Raw genomic sequence first — 19,273 nt, 5'->3', positions numbered from 1 at the left:
CTAGAGTCTGCTTTGGAGCCTGTACTCTTTAGACTGATCTGATTGTTTTATACACACCCAACTAACTATCCAAGCCATATTCTGAGGATTGTTCTCCACAGCATACAAGTTGGCAGGGGGAGGATGCCGGGTTACCCCGCTCCCCCTTCTGCTCACCCTGGTAATGGAGTCCCTAGCAGCTTGCCTTACAAGAGGTAGAAGGGACTTGGGAATCCACGTTCGAGCCTCTCAACTTCATTCTATGCCCAGGATTTCTGTCTAACCACTTTAGGATTATTTTGGCACTCATAGGGACTACCTATATCTCGTCTTTGTTAGCTACAATAGTTTAGATTATTCCTCCAGGGTGATTGAGAGTCTCACGTTTTAAATTTGATCATCGGAATTTCGTTTGATTTCTAGCTTTTCTTTGCTGTTTATGGGGCATGTTAGCATAGTTCCCTGCATACCACCCTGATCCGTGAAATATTATGATGCTCTGCCTCATAAAGATAGCCATCGACTCCCTTTGGTACTGAATCTCCTTCTGATTATCAAGGTCTTATAGTAGGTAGTGTCTTAGACATCCATATGGTAGTAAATGACTAATACAGGAAAATAGAACAATAAAAAAGGATGGCCCCATTCTCCTGCATTCAGCCCTCCCCAGGTCCACCCTTCATCTGAAATTAGGAAAGTGGACTCCACCAAGAACTAAACCTGGTCCGCCTCCTCCCCAACCCCTCCAACCTGTTTCTAAATTAATCTGGTAGTTCTCCAGGTTATGGAGTTGGCTAATTCTAAACATAGCTAGTTAGTAGAAATAGTGTGAATTTTGTGAAGCAATAACCGAAGTTATTATGGTTAAGACACACAAACCTGCTATTATATTTGAATACATTTGAGTATTGAAATATATACAACAAATATTGGTGCTAATCAACAATTAAAACCAATTTAAGATGAAGAGCAGGATACCGGTTTGGCAGAATTAATGCATCAATGTTTAGGTTAGGTCTCTGACATCTAAATAATTGGCCTTCGGTTATAATGCTTCAAAAGTTGACGTTTATATTAACATTAAGGCAGTGATCTGAGAGCAGATTCTTCCCATTACCGATTGTTTGAGTTTCACATGTCCATCTCTCTCCCTCGAGTGTTGGCCTGGAAAGTTTATAGCTCTGTAGGGTCCTGTTAGGTATATGGCCTTCAGTGATTGGTGATGTTGAATCGGGATGGACCCACAAAAGTGACCTTCACAACACGCTCTTGTATCTCAATGCGTCTTAACTTAATGAGTTTCAGTACTTCACTGTGATTCCCTACATTTATTCGATCATGCTGAGTGAAATTGTGTATAGTCTATTTATAGTATCTGTCACCAGCATTATTCTACAGCGTTACAATTAAGTCCTTGTAAGAACTTAAAAAAATACACATAGGGCCTTATTGTTATAGTCCACATGTTTTAAGTGATTATAACTGATTTTTAATTAATCAAACAATAAGTTTATACTACAGGGCAGTCCAGCGCAATTGAAAAGAGTCCAGAGAAGGCATTTGTCCGACTCTCCTCCTCCCAATCATATCCAGGCAGTAGGAAGATTCTTCGGGAAGGGCGTGACAATTTACCCAATGGGTGTGTCTTGGGAGACCGTCCCATAATGCAAAAGTAAACCGATTTCAACTGTCTTTTTTTTTTTGGGTGAAAAATAAAGTTTTAAGATAAATATCGGCTGGTCGAACCTGCATCTATTTATTGGCAAAAAATCCAGAATTTGCCCTACCATGCGGATTTTGGTGAAATTGGCACCAAATATGTGCATGTTATTCCAAGAAAATGTGTAATTTGTTTGAGGTTATCATGTCCTAATATTTTCGGTAGACTCGGATTCTCATAGCTGCTAATTTTTTCGATTGTTTGTGGCGTGCTTATTTATGTGTGAAATTTCTTTCTTTCCGGACAAGACTATGCATTTTCAGGGGAATTAGTGTGGCCGTTCCACTCTATTGTTTGAGCACCTTAGAACACTATTTAGAAATAAATTTGTGATTAGCTGTGCAAACACACATTCGGGCCAGCAACCTTTGGGAATATTCAGAAGTGTCTGGTTGCCTCGTTATGTCTGTGCACAATGTGCATAACACAATTTTAATGTGCCACAGTTTAATTCGGAGCTGTTCCATATTCCGTATGTTATTCCATATTAATTCATACATTACAATGTTCTGACTATTCAGATTTGACCCCCATTTCTACAGTTCAGCTAGCTAAATCTGTGGCCCCAAGTAGAACCTCCCAGCCAGGCTATCTTGAATCCAGTTCCAGTGAGGAACAGGGTCAAGACTGATTTTGCATATGGCTGAGTCTGAACTGGGGTGGCGAAGTGAGCTAAAGAATGATAATGGATTCAACCCAGATCTGTGACTGGGTGTGTATCTTTAAAGTTTCAGTTCTCCGTCAATCATCTCCTTGTGTTGGCTTTGTTTTCCCTAAGTTGGCAGGGTATGCCCAGACGTGTGCCTCTTGCTCACTTTACCATGCATTCAAGCTATCCTGGCTGATGAGGGTTGTTACCCCGAAACTGGTCCAGGGAAGACCTGGCTTGGCAGTTTGTTCTGGACTGTTCCCATGAGGAATATGGCTGTGTCTGAACTGGGTTTCAGGAGAGGTAGCCTGCCAGGCTTTGGGTTTCTGGTCATGGATCCCATTTCCTCATCTTCCACTGGTTTTACACTGGAGATATCTAGAGCTTTTTCTCCACCATGGACATTTGTTCTGTTTTTGTTCTTGTTGGGTCTATTTCTTTCTATAGGGGTGCTTACATTTGCAATTTAGCCAGCATAAATGGTTTATCTTGGATGTGTGGGGATTCTCTGCATTGTATTTTTTGAAGCGATCTTTCCCGTTATTTCAGCCCTGAGAGGCCACACCGATAGATGATACACTATGATTTGTCCACAGGACACACTGAGAGTTCTCATTTTCAATGTTAAAGTGCTAAATAATCCTATAAACAGAAAAGCTAAATTCTCCTGTCTTGAACATTCTAAGGACGATTTTTGTGTACTGTACGAGACTACCTTGGTTTCGAGTGATTGGCATAGGCTCAAGACTGAGACTTTCCCCAGCAAAACTGTAATTCCCTGGCATGCAAGACAGCAGGAGTAGCGATACTTTTTCCACGCTCTTTTTGAGGGACAATGGGTTTCAAAATAGCAGAGATTAGGGGCCATCTCCTTGTTTACCAGATTAACATGGGGCCTCTCATTTTAGTTTTAGGGTCCATCTATGCGCCAAGTGAAGGGCACGATCAGTTTATAACCAGAGCAGTAGCAGAGACTTTCATAGCACAAGTCTGATGGGTGTTGATTGGAGGAGATCTCAACTTAGTGTTTCACGATTTAGATAGCTTGGCCCACAGACTGTGTTTTATGGCTCCAGGAAATGGGCCTGAGAGATCTTTGGTGGGAATGTCACCCACAGACAACTTTCCTTTCTCACGCACATAAACCTTACGCCCGCCTAGACTATTTCTTATGCTCCAGGGATCTTCAGATGGTGGCCACAACTGTTGAAATAGAAACACTGTTGATTTCGGATCATTCTACCGTTCTGTTCGATCAGAAGCTCTCTGGACCTGTTGGTTCCTCCACACCATGGCACTTGAGGGAGTCTCTCCCTCAGAGACCGCCTGTCGTCCAGCAGATACAGAAGGCAATTTCGTATTATTGAAGGGTCAATGACAACTGGATACCCTGTGTCCGTGGTCTGGAACGCTCTAAAAGCAGTTATAAGGGTAGAATTCATAGCAATCTCAGCAGCAGGCCAAAAATTTAGGAATGCCCAAAAGACCATTGCAGCAGCAGGTGAGGGAGTTAGAGTGCATTCATCCTTGAACTTGGGCTCCGAGGATTGAGCGGCAATTAGAAGCCGCTTGGATACAACTCGCGGGGTTAGATCTTGATGGTGCTGAGTACTCCCTACTTTGGCTTAAACATTCATTCTACGTAGGGGGAATAAATATGGGAGGCTGCTGGCTAATAAACTCAGAGCTCAGTGTCAAAAGGCCGGGGTGACTCCGAATTGACTGAGTGTATCCTCGTTGAAGGGGATGGGCCCATCTCTGCTCGGTTCAGGGAATTCTATAAGGAACTTTATTCGGCTCAAACTCTTCCTGAACAGACCCCAACACACTGCTTGTGTGCTTCCAATGTGTCTCACCTGACCGATGATTAAGCTTCTGGGTCTGAGGCCCCTATTAAAACAGAGGAAGTCATAGCAGGCATCTCGAGGCAGAAGATCCTTAAATCCCCTGGTCCAATTGACTTCCTGGCAACTTTTAAAAAGGTTTTCTGTGCCTCCTTTCTTACCTGGGTCTATAGTTCTATTAATGGCCCCTCCTCACTCCCGCCCTCAATGACAAAGGCGTCAATAGTAGTCATTGCTAAGCCTGGGAACATTTAAATGTCACTGTTGGTCCTATCACCCCATCTCCTTGCTAAATGAAATGTCGACGCAAAGCTTTTCACGGGCATCCTTGCAGGCCATCTTGCCCCCTCGATGTCGGGTTTACTGGCCTTGGACTAGGCGGGTTTTATTCCTCAGAGGCATTGTGCAGACCATAGAAAGATAGTCCTACACCTCATAGATCAGGCTTTGTGCTCTCAAAGGGAAATCGTGCTCTTCTCTATCGATGCTGAAGCTTTCAATCGTGTACACTGGCCTTATCTAGCCCAGACACTAGTTCGTTTCAGCTTTGGAGAGCGGTTCCGTGCCTGGATATTGAGTAATTATGGTGACTCCAAGGCATAAGTTAGAGTTAATGGTACTAGTTATGCCCTGTTCCCTTTATAAAAAGGCACACAGCAGGGGTGTCCAGTGTCACCCCTATTTGCATGCTACCTGGAGCAGTTTGCCTAAAGGGTGAGAGCTAGTCCTGATATAACTGTAATATGTTTTTAGGCGGAGGAGCGTGTCATCACACTGTATGCTGATTATGTTATTGGTTGGTTAGATGACCCATAAACAGGTTTGCCTCACTTTCTAAGGGAGTTGAGATTGTTTGGAGAGGCCTCTGGTTTTCATAATCACCTAGCTAAATCCCAAACACTTCGCTTGTCCACCTAGCCTGACTCCATGGCCCATCTGACCTTAGAATACTCGATTCAGTGGACAAAGGCTTCAGTCTTGTATCTGGGAATTCCGTTGTCCTAGATGCTGGAAGGGACTAAAAATCTTAACTACCAAGCCTCAGTCAAGAAGGTGAAAGCCGACCTTGCCCATTGGAAACTGTATCCCTTGTCTTTATTGGGACGGGTGTCACCCCTAAAAATGACTCTTCTCTAGGGGATTCTCTTTTTGTTCCAGACTCCCCCCCCCCCCCCCCCCCCTTCCTTTGGCCTCCATGAGGAGGGATACAATCTTTACAAGATGCACTTCAGGGTTTTGTATGGCTCGATGGGTGCCCTCGCATGAAACGCGAACTTAGCTGTCGCCCGCCTTGGACGGGGGGTTTGGGCGTCCCTAGCCTCCTCCATTACTTCTACATGTCCCAGCTCTGCTGCCTGCTTGAGTGGTCTTGTCTAGAGTCTAAAAAGCCATGGTTGTTCATAGACCGAGTTATAGCGGGTACCTCTGTGGAAGGTCCCATTTTTGCCTCGCGCTCTTCTCCTGGCAGCCCTTTATCTATCTCAGATTACTGGTTCAATCTTGAAGACGTAGAATGGTCCGGCGGTTCAAGGGGGTCTCTTATCGTTCCCTTAACCCCCATAGTAGGGAACCTGGATTTCTCTCCGGCATTAGATGGCACTTTATTTCAGGAATGTCAAGGGGAGGGATGGCTATAGGACATTTCTTTAAATTAGAGGGCCCCATACGTTTTGACAAGATGCAAGCAGATGTGGTTAACTCCGAGAATGAAAAGTTCAGTTACATACAAATTAGACATTGGTTTATGCTGCCTTCGCCTAAGGAAGCTGCACATTGACATCTCACAAGATTTAAAAAATGGCTTATTACAAAAACCAGACAAACCTCTTATTACAGAACTTTACAATATGTTGCTACCTGACTCGTCCAGACAGAAGTCCCCGGCACAGGCTTGATGAGAGGCTGAGCTTTGTAGACAGTTGACTACTAAAGAATGCCTGAATATATACCATCGAGCACTTCATACCTCCAGCAGTATCGTGGAGATAGAAACTGCCATGAAAATAGTCAGGTACTAGTACTTGACCCCCACCCTTTTACACAGGGGTAACCCCCTACACACAGTAACGAATGCTGGAGACTGTGTGGCTTGAGTGGGGCCCTTTCACATGGTCTGGAATTGCCCAAGGTTAGCCCGGTTTTGGGATGAGATTTTGACAGATATAGACACCCATTTAAACAATCAGATCCCTAGATTCCCGGCCTACACCCCTAGATTCCCGGCCTACACCATTTTGGGACTTCCCAACCCACTTACCTATCCACATAAGTCTCGTAGGGTAGACCCATTAGCCTCGCACTTGGAGCAGCTCATCAAGCTATTCTGGCGCTTTGAGGAACAGATAGAGTACTGACTAGGCAGAACCGGCTACATCGCATTAAGCATGTGCTCGGTATGGAAAGACTCGCTTTCTCAAGAGTTCACTGAATTGACTTGCTTTAAATACCTGGGACTGCTCTGACTCACAGAGCCGCTTCATGCTCACCAAAGTAATTTATTTTTGGCTTATTGACACTTTCGCTGTATGATTTTTTTGCTTTTGATTTGGAGTCAGTTTAGTTTATCTAACGGTTGCACTTTGATATGGCGAGATGTTATCCACCATATTGCGCAGTTCTGTTGAAATACATCTTTCTACTGATAAGGTCTTTCAACAATAAAAACTAGTTTGAACCTAAAAGTGAACTAAGTAGGCCAAAAACATGAGTCACTTTTTCAGTTGACACGGAGAGGCTACATCATTCAGTCCTCTACCTACGCTCTCAACAAGAATATTTTCAGACTTGTAACAACCTTGAGGTCAGCATGAACAATAATTTAGAGTTGTACCCACGCATCTGCCTCTGACCTGCATTGCTAATCTACATAAATAAGACACTGGACCATATTGAGAGATTTACTTGAAATTGTTCTATTTGACCTTGTCACAGACTTCAAAAAAGCTTCTTTTCTTTTCAGTTTGGAGCTGATAAAGTCTTTTGAAGCTCCTGCTTCCATCCACTCGGCATCTCTCCATCCAGAGAAAGAATGTGTTGTTGCAGGTGGTGACGACTTCAAGCTTTATAAATATGATTATAACACAGGGGAAGAACTTGGTAAGTTCTCTATCTAAAATATTAAAATACTGTTTTTGTTTGTGACTGGCTGTTTACAGGCACTGTCTTAAGTGTGTAACATTTTTGATTTCTTTTTCATATTTTTGCACAATTTGGTATCAGGCTTTTATTAGAAAATTTCCCGGTGTTGTGTTCAAGTAAATTGAGGCTCAGCTGTCCAAATCTTGCATCGTATAATTTCTTGCATGTAATTCAACACTATCAGTTAAACACAAAATTCTTGGTTGCAGTATACCATAAAAGTCCGACATAATTGCGTATCTAATGGCTGACCTATTCAGCGCTTTCTTTTATGAGGAGTTTTGGTGGCTTTGTGACATCTGAGGCTGTCTCTGTTTGTACTATTCATGTGTTTTTCTTTTATGTATGGGAATATGTTACTTTCATAATTTTGTGAGGATCCAAAACTCACGTTCTTGCCCATTGACCTAGGAATTCAGTGCTTAGAGCGTTCTTTAAGTTTACAACCCTACTGCCTCAATACATCCCTCTTTAAGGTCCCTCTTCCTTTCCAGGAGGTAGTTGCAGGTCTGCACCAGGGTGGAGATTTGTGGGTTTGGAGGACTTGCTTGAGACCTATGGAGAGAGGTTTTGACTCTTCTGAAGGCGTACATAACCATGCTTGTTTGGTCATTTTTCTTGTGTCCTGTCTTTTAGCTAATTGATTAAAAATGATCAGACACCATACTTCAATTGTCAATTGAAGACTCTGTGGTGTGGGGGCCTACTTGTTGTCAATAGTTGCTTTTACTGGCGAGGCCGAAGGATGCTTCATGGCTTGAAGATAAGGCCTGCTCCCTTCATCTTCCAACTTGTACTCCAGATTTGAGATTTCTTGGGAAAGTGGGGAAGGCAGACTGAAGAAAACTTGAGTGCACTTGAAAGGAAACTGAAGTTTTAAAAGTAACGGGCAGATCAAAGATACAGGAGAGAAGAATTAATTTGGAGACAGGAAATCATCCCTACAGCAAGCAACAACTGGAAGCAAGTTTGTTGCATACCAGCAGACAACCCTGGTCTCCTTGCATAGGGCTTTTAAAACCAAATAACTAGGAACAGGAAACAGTAAAAGTCCATGATAGTGCAACAAGTTAAAATGGAAAAAAATGTAAAACCATAATAGTATTATAAGCCTAATGATAGGATCTGGAATTCCCTTTTCAAGATGACTGCAAAAACTTGCATGCAAAGAAATAGCACGCCAATGAGGGAAACAATGTCCCAAGACCAGACGGAAGCCACTTGAGTGATTGCAGTAAAAATTACATGCGCAACAAAGGTCCGGCACTTGCTGTCAAAGCAGCCGCATGTCAGTAGCTAAACAAACATTGACAAAGCCAACAAATCTCTCCTGTGTCAAAGCTATTGGCTTTGCCCATGTGTGTCTGCTGTTATTCATTACAAAAAGTTATAATAAAGTGCGCTATAAAAGTTATTTATTTAAAAAAAAAAATAAAATACTGTGGTGCTGCCAGCGCTGTCCGTGTCATATGAATTGTTTTTACTTATAGGGGCTGGTTGGGTAACACAGACAATGAGTGGGTAGAAGAAACACGGACAACAGGAGGGTGGAAGGGAAGAAGAAACACTGACTACGGTAGGTGGGGTGGTTGGGAGGAAGAAGTTCAATCAGCGGGAGAGTGAGAGGTTAGAGAGAAGAAGCAACATGGTCAATGAGTGTGTTGGGTGAAAGGTAAGGAGCCACACGGACAGCAGGTGGTTGGGGTGGTAGGGAAGAAGCAACAGGAAGAGGTGTGGCGCGAGGGCGACTGACTCCGGAATCTGGGGATCACGGTTCGATCCTCAGCGCCGGCGGCAGATTAGCCCAGCACCATGTGAGTCTGGGCAATAGCTTGCTTAATCTTCCTGACGGCCCCCAGCGCCTAGAGACCCTTACGGGTGATTGTTAGCGCTTTACAAATGTGGATTATTATTATTATTATATTAACATGATGGGAAGAAGCAACATGATGGGAATATAACAAATACAAAAATAGTACCTTTTTCATAGCACAAACAGCAGAAGGAAAATAATAAAGATGAAGCAATCCGTGTTTGGTCCATGCTTCACACGAAAGGGGAGAAAGTGAAGCTGGCATGTGCTGGCCATTTGTTAGACAGAAAAGTAATACAATTATGCCAACGAATTACAAGCAGTGTGTGGGCTCCAAGCGCCTTGTAAAAAAACAGTATCTCTTGCAAGTGAGCGCATGCGCTGTCGCGGGTGAGACCTAACAAGATATTGAAAGGGTGGCTACCTGATTTCTGGGTGTAGGAAGCTGGTTTTCTATATAATATACAACAAGCATTTGCAATGCAATAGGTCTCGCATTTATACGAGTTTGAGCTATTGGCATTGTAAATGACAATGCTTTTTATTTAAGTTTGTTTTTTTAAAACATAAATAAAAGGCACTGTCATTTACAATGCCAATAGCTCAAACTCGTATAACTGCGAGACCTATTGCATTGCAAATGCTTGTTTGTATGTTCATTGTAGAGATTTGAAGCAGTAGCTTCGATTTGACCATAGTCAAAGGCTGTGTGGTGTAATTTCTGGTATTATAAGCCTGGACGTCCAGCTTATGTGAGGTTACCTCCTGAGATGTAATTGGTGGGGTAGACGTGGGTTGTCACTTCATCTGTGCCAGTGAGCACAGTAAGTCGTTTCGTTTAACAGATGCCCAAAAGTATGATGGAGTGTTGTGTCAAAATATGGGAACGAAGAACAACTTGCCAAGCACATAGAATACATGATGAAATGTGCACCAATCTGTTCTCTATTCACTACTGGCATCAAATAAAATAATGTAAAAATGAGGGTGGGGGTGAATTGTTTGAGAGTAAGCAAGGGTGAACAATTCTTCTAGATTTCCCTGTGTGGACCATCAGAAGAGTCGGGTCACTTTATCACCTCTGCTCTACTTTCAAAGTTCTGTTTCCCCTAAAGGATTCAATGTATTGTACCTGGAGCCATTACCCCAATATCAGCCTATCAGTTTCACCTCGTTATTACAAAATCCTCACTACGGCTGATTAAAAAAATATATATATTATCTCGGGCATCCCTCAAAAACATTGCTGTTGCAAAATGTTACAAAAGGTCGCAGCGGTGTTTTTTAAATTTCTTTTCAGTCATTTTCAATCGATACATTAATGTTATTGAACCATGCAAGATTTGAGTCGAGAATAACTATTTCTCACCAATACCCTTGCTAATAATGGACATTGTTTGGGGTTATTTATCACCAAAAATTCGGGCGATCATTTTCTGTGCATGGAATTAACACCTGCCTCACTTTTATTCTGCGGCCCATGTCATCATAGTGACGGCGCTGGCTCAGCTTGTGTGGTGCCACTTCCTATTATGTCAAAAGGTCAAAGGTTGTTTAAGTTCATTTCATGTGATGCCATCAGAGAGGCTCAGTGGTTATTCAGGGCCTCTTCCGTTGATGCCATTAGAGGGCGTGGTGTTCAAATGATACGTGATGTCACTCCTCAATGCACAGGCATGTCGGTGACACAGTGTCACTGGTGGTCACATTATTTGTTTTGCCTTAGAACTGATCTCACTATTTAGTGTCCATGATTAGGTAATCCATTTGATTGGCTACGCTCGCTGTCCGGAGGTGCGCTGTCAGTGTCTGTTATTGTTTTAATTGTAAACAGCTCTTCATGCACGTTTTTGCGTTTCCCCAGTTCATCTTTAAAATACACGGCGAGCACAGTGTTCTCGAGACACAGCGCTGATAATTCCAAATGAAAGCTGTTATAGTGATGAAATCTATTGTACACGCGCCTGCAAGTAAGAATATAATTTCTGTTGTGATAGTGCTGAGTAGTGTCCATAATTGTGATAAGCTACAGATTTGCTATCCCCTCTGGTGGGATTTCGATTGTCAGCGACGCACAGAGTTGAAACGTATTTTGATATGGTGCGGCAAACTAAAGGAACTTAAACGCTGCATGCTATCGAGCAGGAGTGCTAATGAGCTCGCGATTTTATATTTACATATTACAGAAATGTTCTGTTTTCGAAATGAGGGAAGCGTTTTGTGAGCTATTGCAATGAACAAGGACGGATGCCATGAGGGTAAGAACTGGACCGTGGAGGCGAGACACTGACTAGATTTGTATCCATCAGTCCACCCACCCAGATACAGAATCAAATCTTACGCAGAAGTTTACGAAATGCATTTATTTGCTTCCAAAAATGTCAGCTGAATACCAAAAAATAAAGACGCCACCCCCAATTATTATTTAACTCGGTGATTTGACAGTTTTATTCATATCTTAACAAGCAGGAAGGGGTGGCAAATGGTGTGCACTTTCGCGGATGCTTTGATGTCCTCAGTGGCAGCGCGGCTCACTGAGGACATCAAAGCGACCGCGAAAGTGATCACACAGTGCTTTTCAGGCTGCCAAATGGTGCGCGCGCCCGGCGCACATGCACTGTATTTGGAGGCCTGAAAAGCACTGTTTGCACTTCCAGATCCCCCTTTTACAAAAGCTCTCGTGAGAGCAGCGCTAAAGCGCTGGCTCAGACGAGACCTAAAAATGAGGTGCACTGTGCAGAGTCCAGTTATCCCTTACTAGTGTACAAGGGTTTGCAATAACAATTGCAAGGAGCTCTATTTGCAGTAGTGTGGTCTGGCAGCCTTAGACCTATCAGAGGGGAATGTTAGGCATATGTTGCACACAGAATCAATCAATGAGACATTCACTCAATAAGGAAATCCGACACCAATTTTGAAAAATAACATAGATTTTTATATGAACTTAGACAGCAAGATCTACAAGTGTTTGAAAACCGCTATCAGATTTGAGGCATGAGCCTCGAGCGCTGTACTGTTGGCCAATGGGAGAAACATACACTGCATAGGGGCACTTGCAAATGAATTTCAGGACTTAAGGTAAGTAGGAGCCGTGGCCCTTAGAAACACCAGCAGTTTGGGTTTACCTGTCCGGGTGCAGAGGTGCTGTTCGCAAGGGTAGCCTTGAATGTTACAGCTGAAGTCTATGGTGAAAGCTGTATGCAGAAAAATGCTGCAAGTGGGGACTTTGGGACAAGTCAGTCTAAACCCAACAGGGGGCTCTGTTCTAGAGGATCACTGGCGCAAGGTTGCATTGTCAATAGGCTCGGACTGTGCAGAGGTGTTTAGCCTGGCAGGTTGCTTGCGTTGGAGATTCTCACCTTAGGGGTCGACCTGGAGATGGGGACAAAACAGGAATGCAGTACCACCCTCTATGCTGGTTTCTCTGGTGCTGAAGACGGAGCTGACCTCCTGGGTGGCTGCTGCGTCGGTGAACCCGGTGGCTAGCAGATAGGTGAACCGGATGTTGCAGTCGGTAGCTGCAGGCAAGTGGTTCCTCCCCTTCAACGGAGATGCTGATGGGTTGGTGAAGTGCTGGTGGCCATCGGAGGCTTTTGGAGGATGCACAGCTTCAGGACATGTCTGATCTTTGCAATTGTCGAAACAGGAGCAGGTAGGCGGGTTTGGCACCAAGTCCACAGCTAGTCCACCGTTCTTGCATTCTTGGGCTCTTTGTGCTTCTTCTGGGGTCAATGAATCTGAGTTCCTGGTGTCAGGTGGCACCTAAATACTGAATTTGGGGGCGTTAACGATTCGAGGAGTATGGTGCTAATAATAATTTTTTCACTCGTTGTCTTCACTCGTTCGTCACGTTCAGTTAGTCCTGCATGTGCACCTCACTATATCAGTGGAAGTCTGATTTACCCCTTTAGAGACCATCACTTTTTACCCTGCTTTTTCACTTATTGCGTTTTTTGAGTGGTCCACAGGAGTAGCATTCACTATAATGCGGACAGCTTTCATAACATTTGGTTTTCCATTTACTGCAATGGAACTGACTCGCAGAGCACCGTTTTGGGGATCTATAGAGGTATTATTTGGGATGTCTATTCATCTTTGTTTGAGCTACCTCCATCAGTCTTTACACATATTGTGAGTGTGCCTCACGTTGAGAGGTTCTGGTATGCAAGTATGTTAGTCATTAAACTTCTGTTGAGAATTCACAGGATATGTGTTTGATTGTAGATACCCCTGACAAGGGCTATTGTTACAGCCCGAAATGCATTGGGATGAATCACACAGCTAGCCTCATAAGAATGACAAGACTAGTCTTAAAGTGGAATATTTTCATATAAGAATCACGTCTTTGAAATTAAATCGACCTGATCAAGAAACTCTACAAGTGTATTCATCGTTTATTTTCTGTTGAGTATTGTTTATGTATGAATAACTCACTGAATTGTTAGAAAACATACATTTAATTGTGTTACAGTTAGGTTCCACTCTCGTAGTGGGCACTAGTAGTGCACACTGCGTCTAGAGCACGCGTTCTAGGTACTTTCTTTACTATTAGACAGTTGGCATTTTTTTTGTCCTAACCATTTGGTACCTGTGTCATGCATCACATGACTGAGTGTAGTTGGCCCTTGTGTATTCCTACCAGACAGTGAGACAAAAGGCGACTAAATGTTGGCAGGATGGACCACTCTGCCAGGGTGGGAGGGGAGGAGCTATTCACTGCCCAAGTACATTTCAAAGGGGCTTCCTCCTGCACACTCACAAAGAATTTGACACCAGACTTTTGTCACCTTAGATCTCTTGGAGCCGGGGAAGGGGAGAAATTCCAGAACCAGATTCAGAAAGGCCTAGAAGTTCTCTTCTGAGGGTGGCACCAGGTATAAATATTGGACCCTCAGACCAACTCTTCAGTACACTCCTGGACCTGCAGAGGAACATGGAAACACTGCCTTGTACTCTTAAGAACTTCCCTGCTGCTTGAGGCCTGCCACTACCAGAGGACTGTCCTGGTGCTCAAGGCCTGTCTTTTACCCTAGAGAACTTGCCCTGCTGCTTGTAGCCCTCTGTGTTGCTTGAAGGAGAAAGGACCATCTCCTTGAAGCAAGGCTACCTGAGTAACTCCAGCAGTCATTTGGCTGACCAGTTCTGTGCTACAAGGGAACAAATAGCTCCAGACTGGCGGCCTCATCGGATCAGACGCTGTAGGACTCTTCTCATCACAGGACTTGGCATTGCACCTCCTGTTTGCTGGCTTCACCAGCACCAACCCCGCACAGCGCATCTCAAGGCAGATCTCTACCTCACAGTCCCAGAAAGGTGGCATCGGCCCAACGGATTGCAATGCCGAACTTCTCATAGCGCTGCTGATCGATGTGACGCATCTCGACATAGAACCTTGCATCACAGCTCCTACTCAATAGCTCCAGTGATCTTGACGCTGGCCGATGTGGACCTCTCATCTTGATTCCAATGACATTAGTTCCTATTTTCCGCCCACCAAACTAGGCCTTGTATCCTGCACCTGCCCGATTGTGGTCACCCTGAACATTTGACTTTGTCCCGGACCAGCTCGACCAAATGATCGCAGCTGACGTTTTGTGCTTCTAAACACTATGTTCGAGGCATATGAGCTGCAGATTATACACTGTGCATAGATCGCCATCTGGTGTTGGGCCCGGATGTTTGCAGTTTGTTTTTCTTCTTGGACAATCTTTGGAAGTCACGAGTTCGGTGACTCCTCCTTCGGTCCGTACTGCGCATGGGCTTCGGCTCCATCCTCAGATTGTTTTTTTCCGCCATCGGGCTCGGATGCAATACTTCGTGCTCCGGCTTCGAACCTTTCCCGTTCGACCTTTGACGAAACATCCTCGTCCATCGAGATTCTTCAGACGGAATCATCTTCTTCATCTCTCTCTTCAGCACTTCCTCGATTCCAGGCAGCGGCCTTCGGGCCTATCTCGACTCCGGTCTCGGCCGATGGAAAGGACTCACTTCAAGAAGTGCCCAAAATGTGGGTGTAAGTTTCCCCCACCGATCTACACCAGGTGTGCAACCTCTGCCTCTCTCCCGAACACGAGGCCCGAGACTGCCCCGCCTACAAGTCTTTTCGATCGAAAAAGACTATTCGGGATCGACGAGCTCGACGTACCATGGCGCACTCGTCGACCTCGGCTCCACCTGACATCTTCGGAGAAGACACCGGAGCTTCGGGACAGCAGCACACCGAACAGGAGGACGAAGTCGTCAGCGCTTCCGAAGCCTACGACTCCGACGTGGAGGAGATCACACCGGCGCAGAGGGTCGTGAGTACTCTACCCCCTCCCACTCCCGCGCCCATACCGAAAGAGACTCCGGTTACACCTTCGCCTCCGGGCCTAGGGAAAACCAAGCATACCGCTTCCATCACCCCACCTTCGGGCCCGGTGAAGAGGCATCATAAGTCTCCCGGCGGCTCGGGCTCGAGCCAGCCTGCTAGCGCGCCGAAAAACACCCTTCGGCACCGAAGAAAACCACACCAAGCTCCGTTCCGAAGCCATCGGTGTCGAAACCTGGCCTCTCGGTGCCGACCAAACATAAACCCCTCGGCACCGACGCTCCCGTGCCGAAGCCTGCCTCGGCACCAAACAAAAAATCGGAGGCCCCGAAAAAGCATGGCACAGTTAAACCAACGAAGCCGTTGGCTCCGAAAACATCGGCACCGACAGAGGATTCGGCGCCGGAGGAGCTCTTCACGCCAGATCCTCGTCAAAAGACTTTAACAAAGGATCAAAGACTGGACATTTGACTTTGTCTTCCAAGAAACTACATTTAGACAAGCCAGCTCCTCCTCCACCGCCAAAACGGAAGGACTCTGCCACATCCCCCTTCAGAGTACCCTCCCCACCTCCTCCACTTCCCCCATCTCCACCTCCACCTTCTCCACCCTTGCCTCATCGCTCTCCAACCCCGTCTCCAGACCCTGATGACCAAGGGGATCCATATTATGATCCAACAGATGCCCTATAGGACCCCACTCCTCCGGGAACAGCAGACCCATGGGAGGATTATCACAATCCAGATGTCCCAGATGTGCCTCAGGATGATCTTTATCCATCCAGGCCATCTCCACCGGAGGATTCCCTGGGGTTCCACCACTTGTTGCAGCGGGCGGCACATTATCATGGGGTGGAGTTACACAGTGATCCAGTTGAGGAAGACTTCCTACTTGACACTTTTGACATCGCAGATAAATCTACTGCCATATTGCCCATGCTTAAAGGGGTGACCAAACATGCGGCAGAGGTTTTCAAAGACCCAGTCGGGGCTAGGGTCTTAAACCCCAGAATAGAGCAGAAATATAAGGCAGCCCCCACAGATCCTGCCTATATTAAAGGACCTGCTCCCTTAGACTCATTAGTGGTATCCACAGGTAGGAAGCGATCCAATTCTCAGTCATCAGGTGAGGCTCCACCACCCGATAAGGAGTGCAAGCCACATATTGGCAGCTTGCGAGGCAAACGCTCTGCCTCGCAAGCTGCCAATATGTGGCGCTTCGCCAACACGCAAGCGCTGCTGGCACGGTACGACAGAGCGCACTATGATGAGCTGGAGGCTCTCATGCAACATCTCCCAGAGAAATATAAAAATAAGGCTCATGAACTAATACAAGAGGGAAAGCTCATTACCAACACCTCTATTAAATGTGCCCTTGACGCAGCAGACACCGCTTCCAGGGCTATAAACACCAGTGTTCTGCTTCGCCGCCACGCCTGGCTCAGAATCTCAGGCTTTTAAGCCGGAGGTCCAAGCATCTATATTGAACCACCCTTTTGACCAACAACACTTATTTGGCCCAAAAGTAGATAAAGCCCTGGAAAAGATGAAGAAGGATACAGATACGGTGAAGTCTATGGGGGCATTACAATCCCACACCCCTAGGCGCTCCTTTCGCCGTTCCTCCTTTCGAGGCACTGGCAGAGGTTACTCTGCCAATAACGCCTCTACGTCCTACAAGTCCCCTCCTCAGACTACCTTCTCAAAGGGCTATCAAAGAGGTGGATATAGAGGGAACAATAATAACGGCAGGGGCCAAACCAACACCGCCCGTTCTGCCACTCCGCCCACGCAATGACTTTCCCCCGCTCCCCCCAGACCATTCCACTCCAGTCGGGGGCAGACTACAAGACTTTTTTCAAACCTGGGAGACCATAACATCGGACAAATGGGTGACCCAAATTATTCGGTCAGGGTACTGTCTCGAACTAACATCTACCCCCCCAAATATTCCACCCAGGCACCGTACAATGTCACAAGAACATACCACACTGCTGAAACAAGAGGTACTCTCCCTCCTGCAAAAACAAGCTATAGAGCGGGTCCCTGTCAATCAGCAAAATTTAGGGGTCTACTCTCTGTACTTTCAGATACCAAAGAGAGACGAGACCCTACGGCCCATTCTAGACCTCCGGCCTCTAAATGCATACATACATATATTCAGACCATTTTCACATGGTAACTCTCCAACAAGTTCTCCCATTCCTCTGTCAGGGCGACTTTCTCACTACACTGGACTTGAAAGACGCATACTTTCATATTCCAATACACCCTTCTCACAGAAAGTACCTCCAGATTTGTGGTGGACGGCCAGCATTATCAGTTCAAGGTTCTCCCCTTCGGGGTCACAACCGCACCACGGGTGTTTACCAAATGCCTAGCAGTAGTGGCGGCACACCTCAGAAGACAACACATTTACGTCTTCCCCTACTTGGACGACTGGCTCATAAAAGCAGTGTCCTACAACCAGTGTGTGCAACATACAAACCCTACCATCCAACTACTCCACCAGCTAGGCTTCACGGTGAACCACCAAGTCCCAGCTGATACCGTCTCACACAAAGCAATACCTCGGTGCCACTATAGACACCTCAAAAGCTATAGCCTATCCCAATTCAGCCAGAATCGCAAGCATACAAGCCTTGCGCCAAAGATTCCTTCTTCAGCACTCTCTCCCAGCAAGAGTGTTCATGAAGCTAATAGGGATGATGGCATCTTGCATCTTCCTAGTGCCTCATGCAAGACTCCACATGCGTCCACTCCAAGAGTGCCTAGCACGCAGTGGAACCAGGCCAAGGGACAGCTGACGGATCTGGTGTTGGTGGACGGTCGCACCCATCGCTCTCTGCAGTGGTGGAACACCACAAACCTTTCCAAAGGGTGACTGTTCCTGGACCCGGTTCCTCAGGTGATTCTAACAACGGACGCATCGCTCTCCGGCTGGGGAGCGCACCTATTACACCTCAGTGCAAGGTGTATGGACGCCACAACAGAGGTTACTCCACATCAACCATCTGGAGTTATTGGCGATCTTTCTAGCCCTGAAATCGTTTCAGAAACAAATCTCAGCCAAAGCAGTCCTCATTCGCACAGACAATATGACTGCAATGTATTATATTCAAAAACAGGGGGGGGGGACACTCTTCCCCAGCTCTCTCGCTTAGCACAGAGCATATGGAGATGGGCAATCCCACAAAAAATCTTTCTCCTGGCACAACACGTTCCAGGTATACAAAACACCATGGCAGATCTGCTCAGCAGACAAACGCAGCAAATGCACGAATGGGAACTGCATCCACAAGTACTTCACCCATTCTTTCACAAGTGGGGGCATCCTCAGATAGACCTCTTCGCCACCCACGAAAACAAAAAATGCCCAAGCTTCGCCGCCAGATACCCACACCCATTGTCCAAAGGCAATGCGATATGGATGAACTGGTCAGGCAAATTTGCATACGCCTTTCCACCTCTCCTGCTAATTCCATTAGTGGTAAGGAAGCTACAACAGCACTCCCTCACACTCATTCTGGTAGCTCCAACATGGGCCAGGCAGCCGTGGTACACCACACTACTACAGCTCTCGGTGGTACCACACCAAAAACTGCACCGGTCCCCATGCCTCCTAACCCAGAACCATGGAGAAATCAGGCACCCGGACCCAGCTCAGCTCAACCTTGCGATCTGGCTCCTGAGATCTTGAAATTTGGATACCTTAACCTTCCCCCTGATTGCATGAACATTATCAAGGAAGCCAGACGTCCTACCACTCGAGCATGCTATGCCGCAAAGTGGAAGAGATTTGTTGTCTACTGCCGTAACAA

At 45.8% G+C, this 19,273-nt stretch overlaps 1 protein-coding gene across 1 annotated transcript in view; it reads left to right on the top strand.

The window, feature by feature from the left end:
• The window catches only part of STRAP (serine/threonine kinase receptor associated protein), a 143,616-nt gene that overhangs the window by 107,134 nt on the left and 17,209 nt on the right, over positions 1–19,273 (top strand). Inside the window, exon 7 of the mRNA XM_085652664.1 lies at positions 7,152–7,288. Within this exon, the coding sequence (XP_085508790.1) occupies positions 7,152–7,288 (137 nt within the window). The remainder of the gene's footprint in view (positions 1–7,151; positions 7,289–19,273) is intronic.

This window comes from Triturus cristatus, chromosome 4_1 (genome assembly GCF_964204655.1).
Source record: "Triturus cristatus chromosome 4_1, aTriCri1.1, whole genome shotgun sequence".
In the NCBI taxonomy this organism is placed as follows: Eukaryota; Metazoa; Chordata; class Amphibia; order Caudata; family Salamandridae; genus Triturus; species Triturus cristatus.
This window is presented reverse-complemented; position numbering and strand designations above follow the sequence as displayed.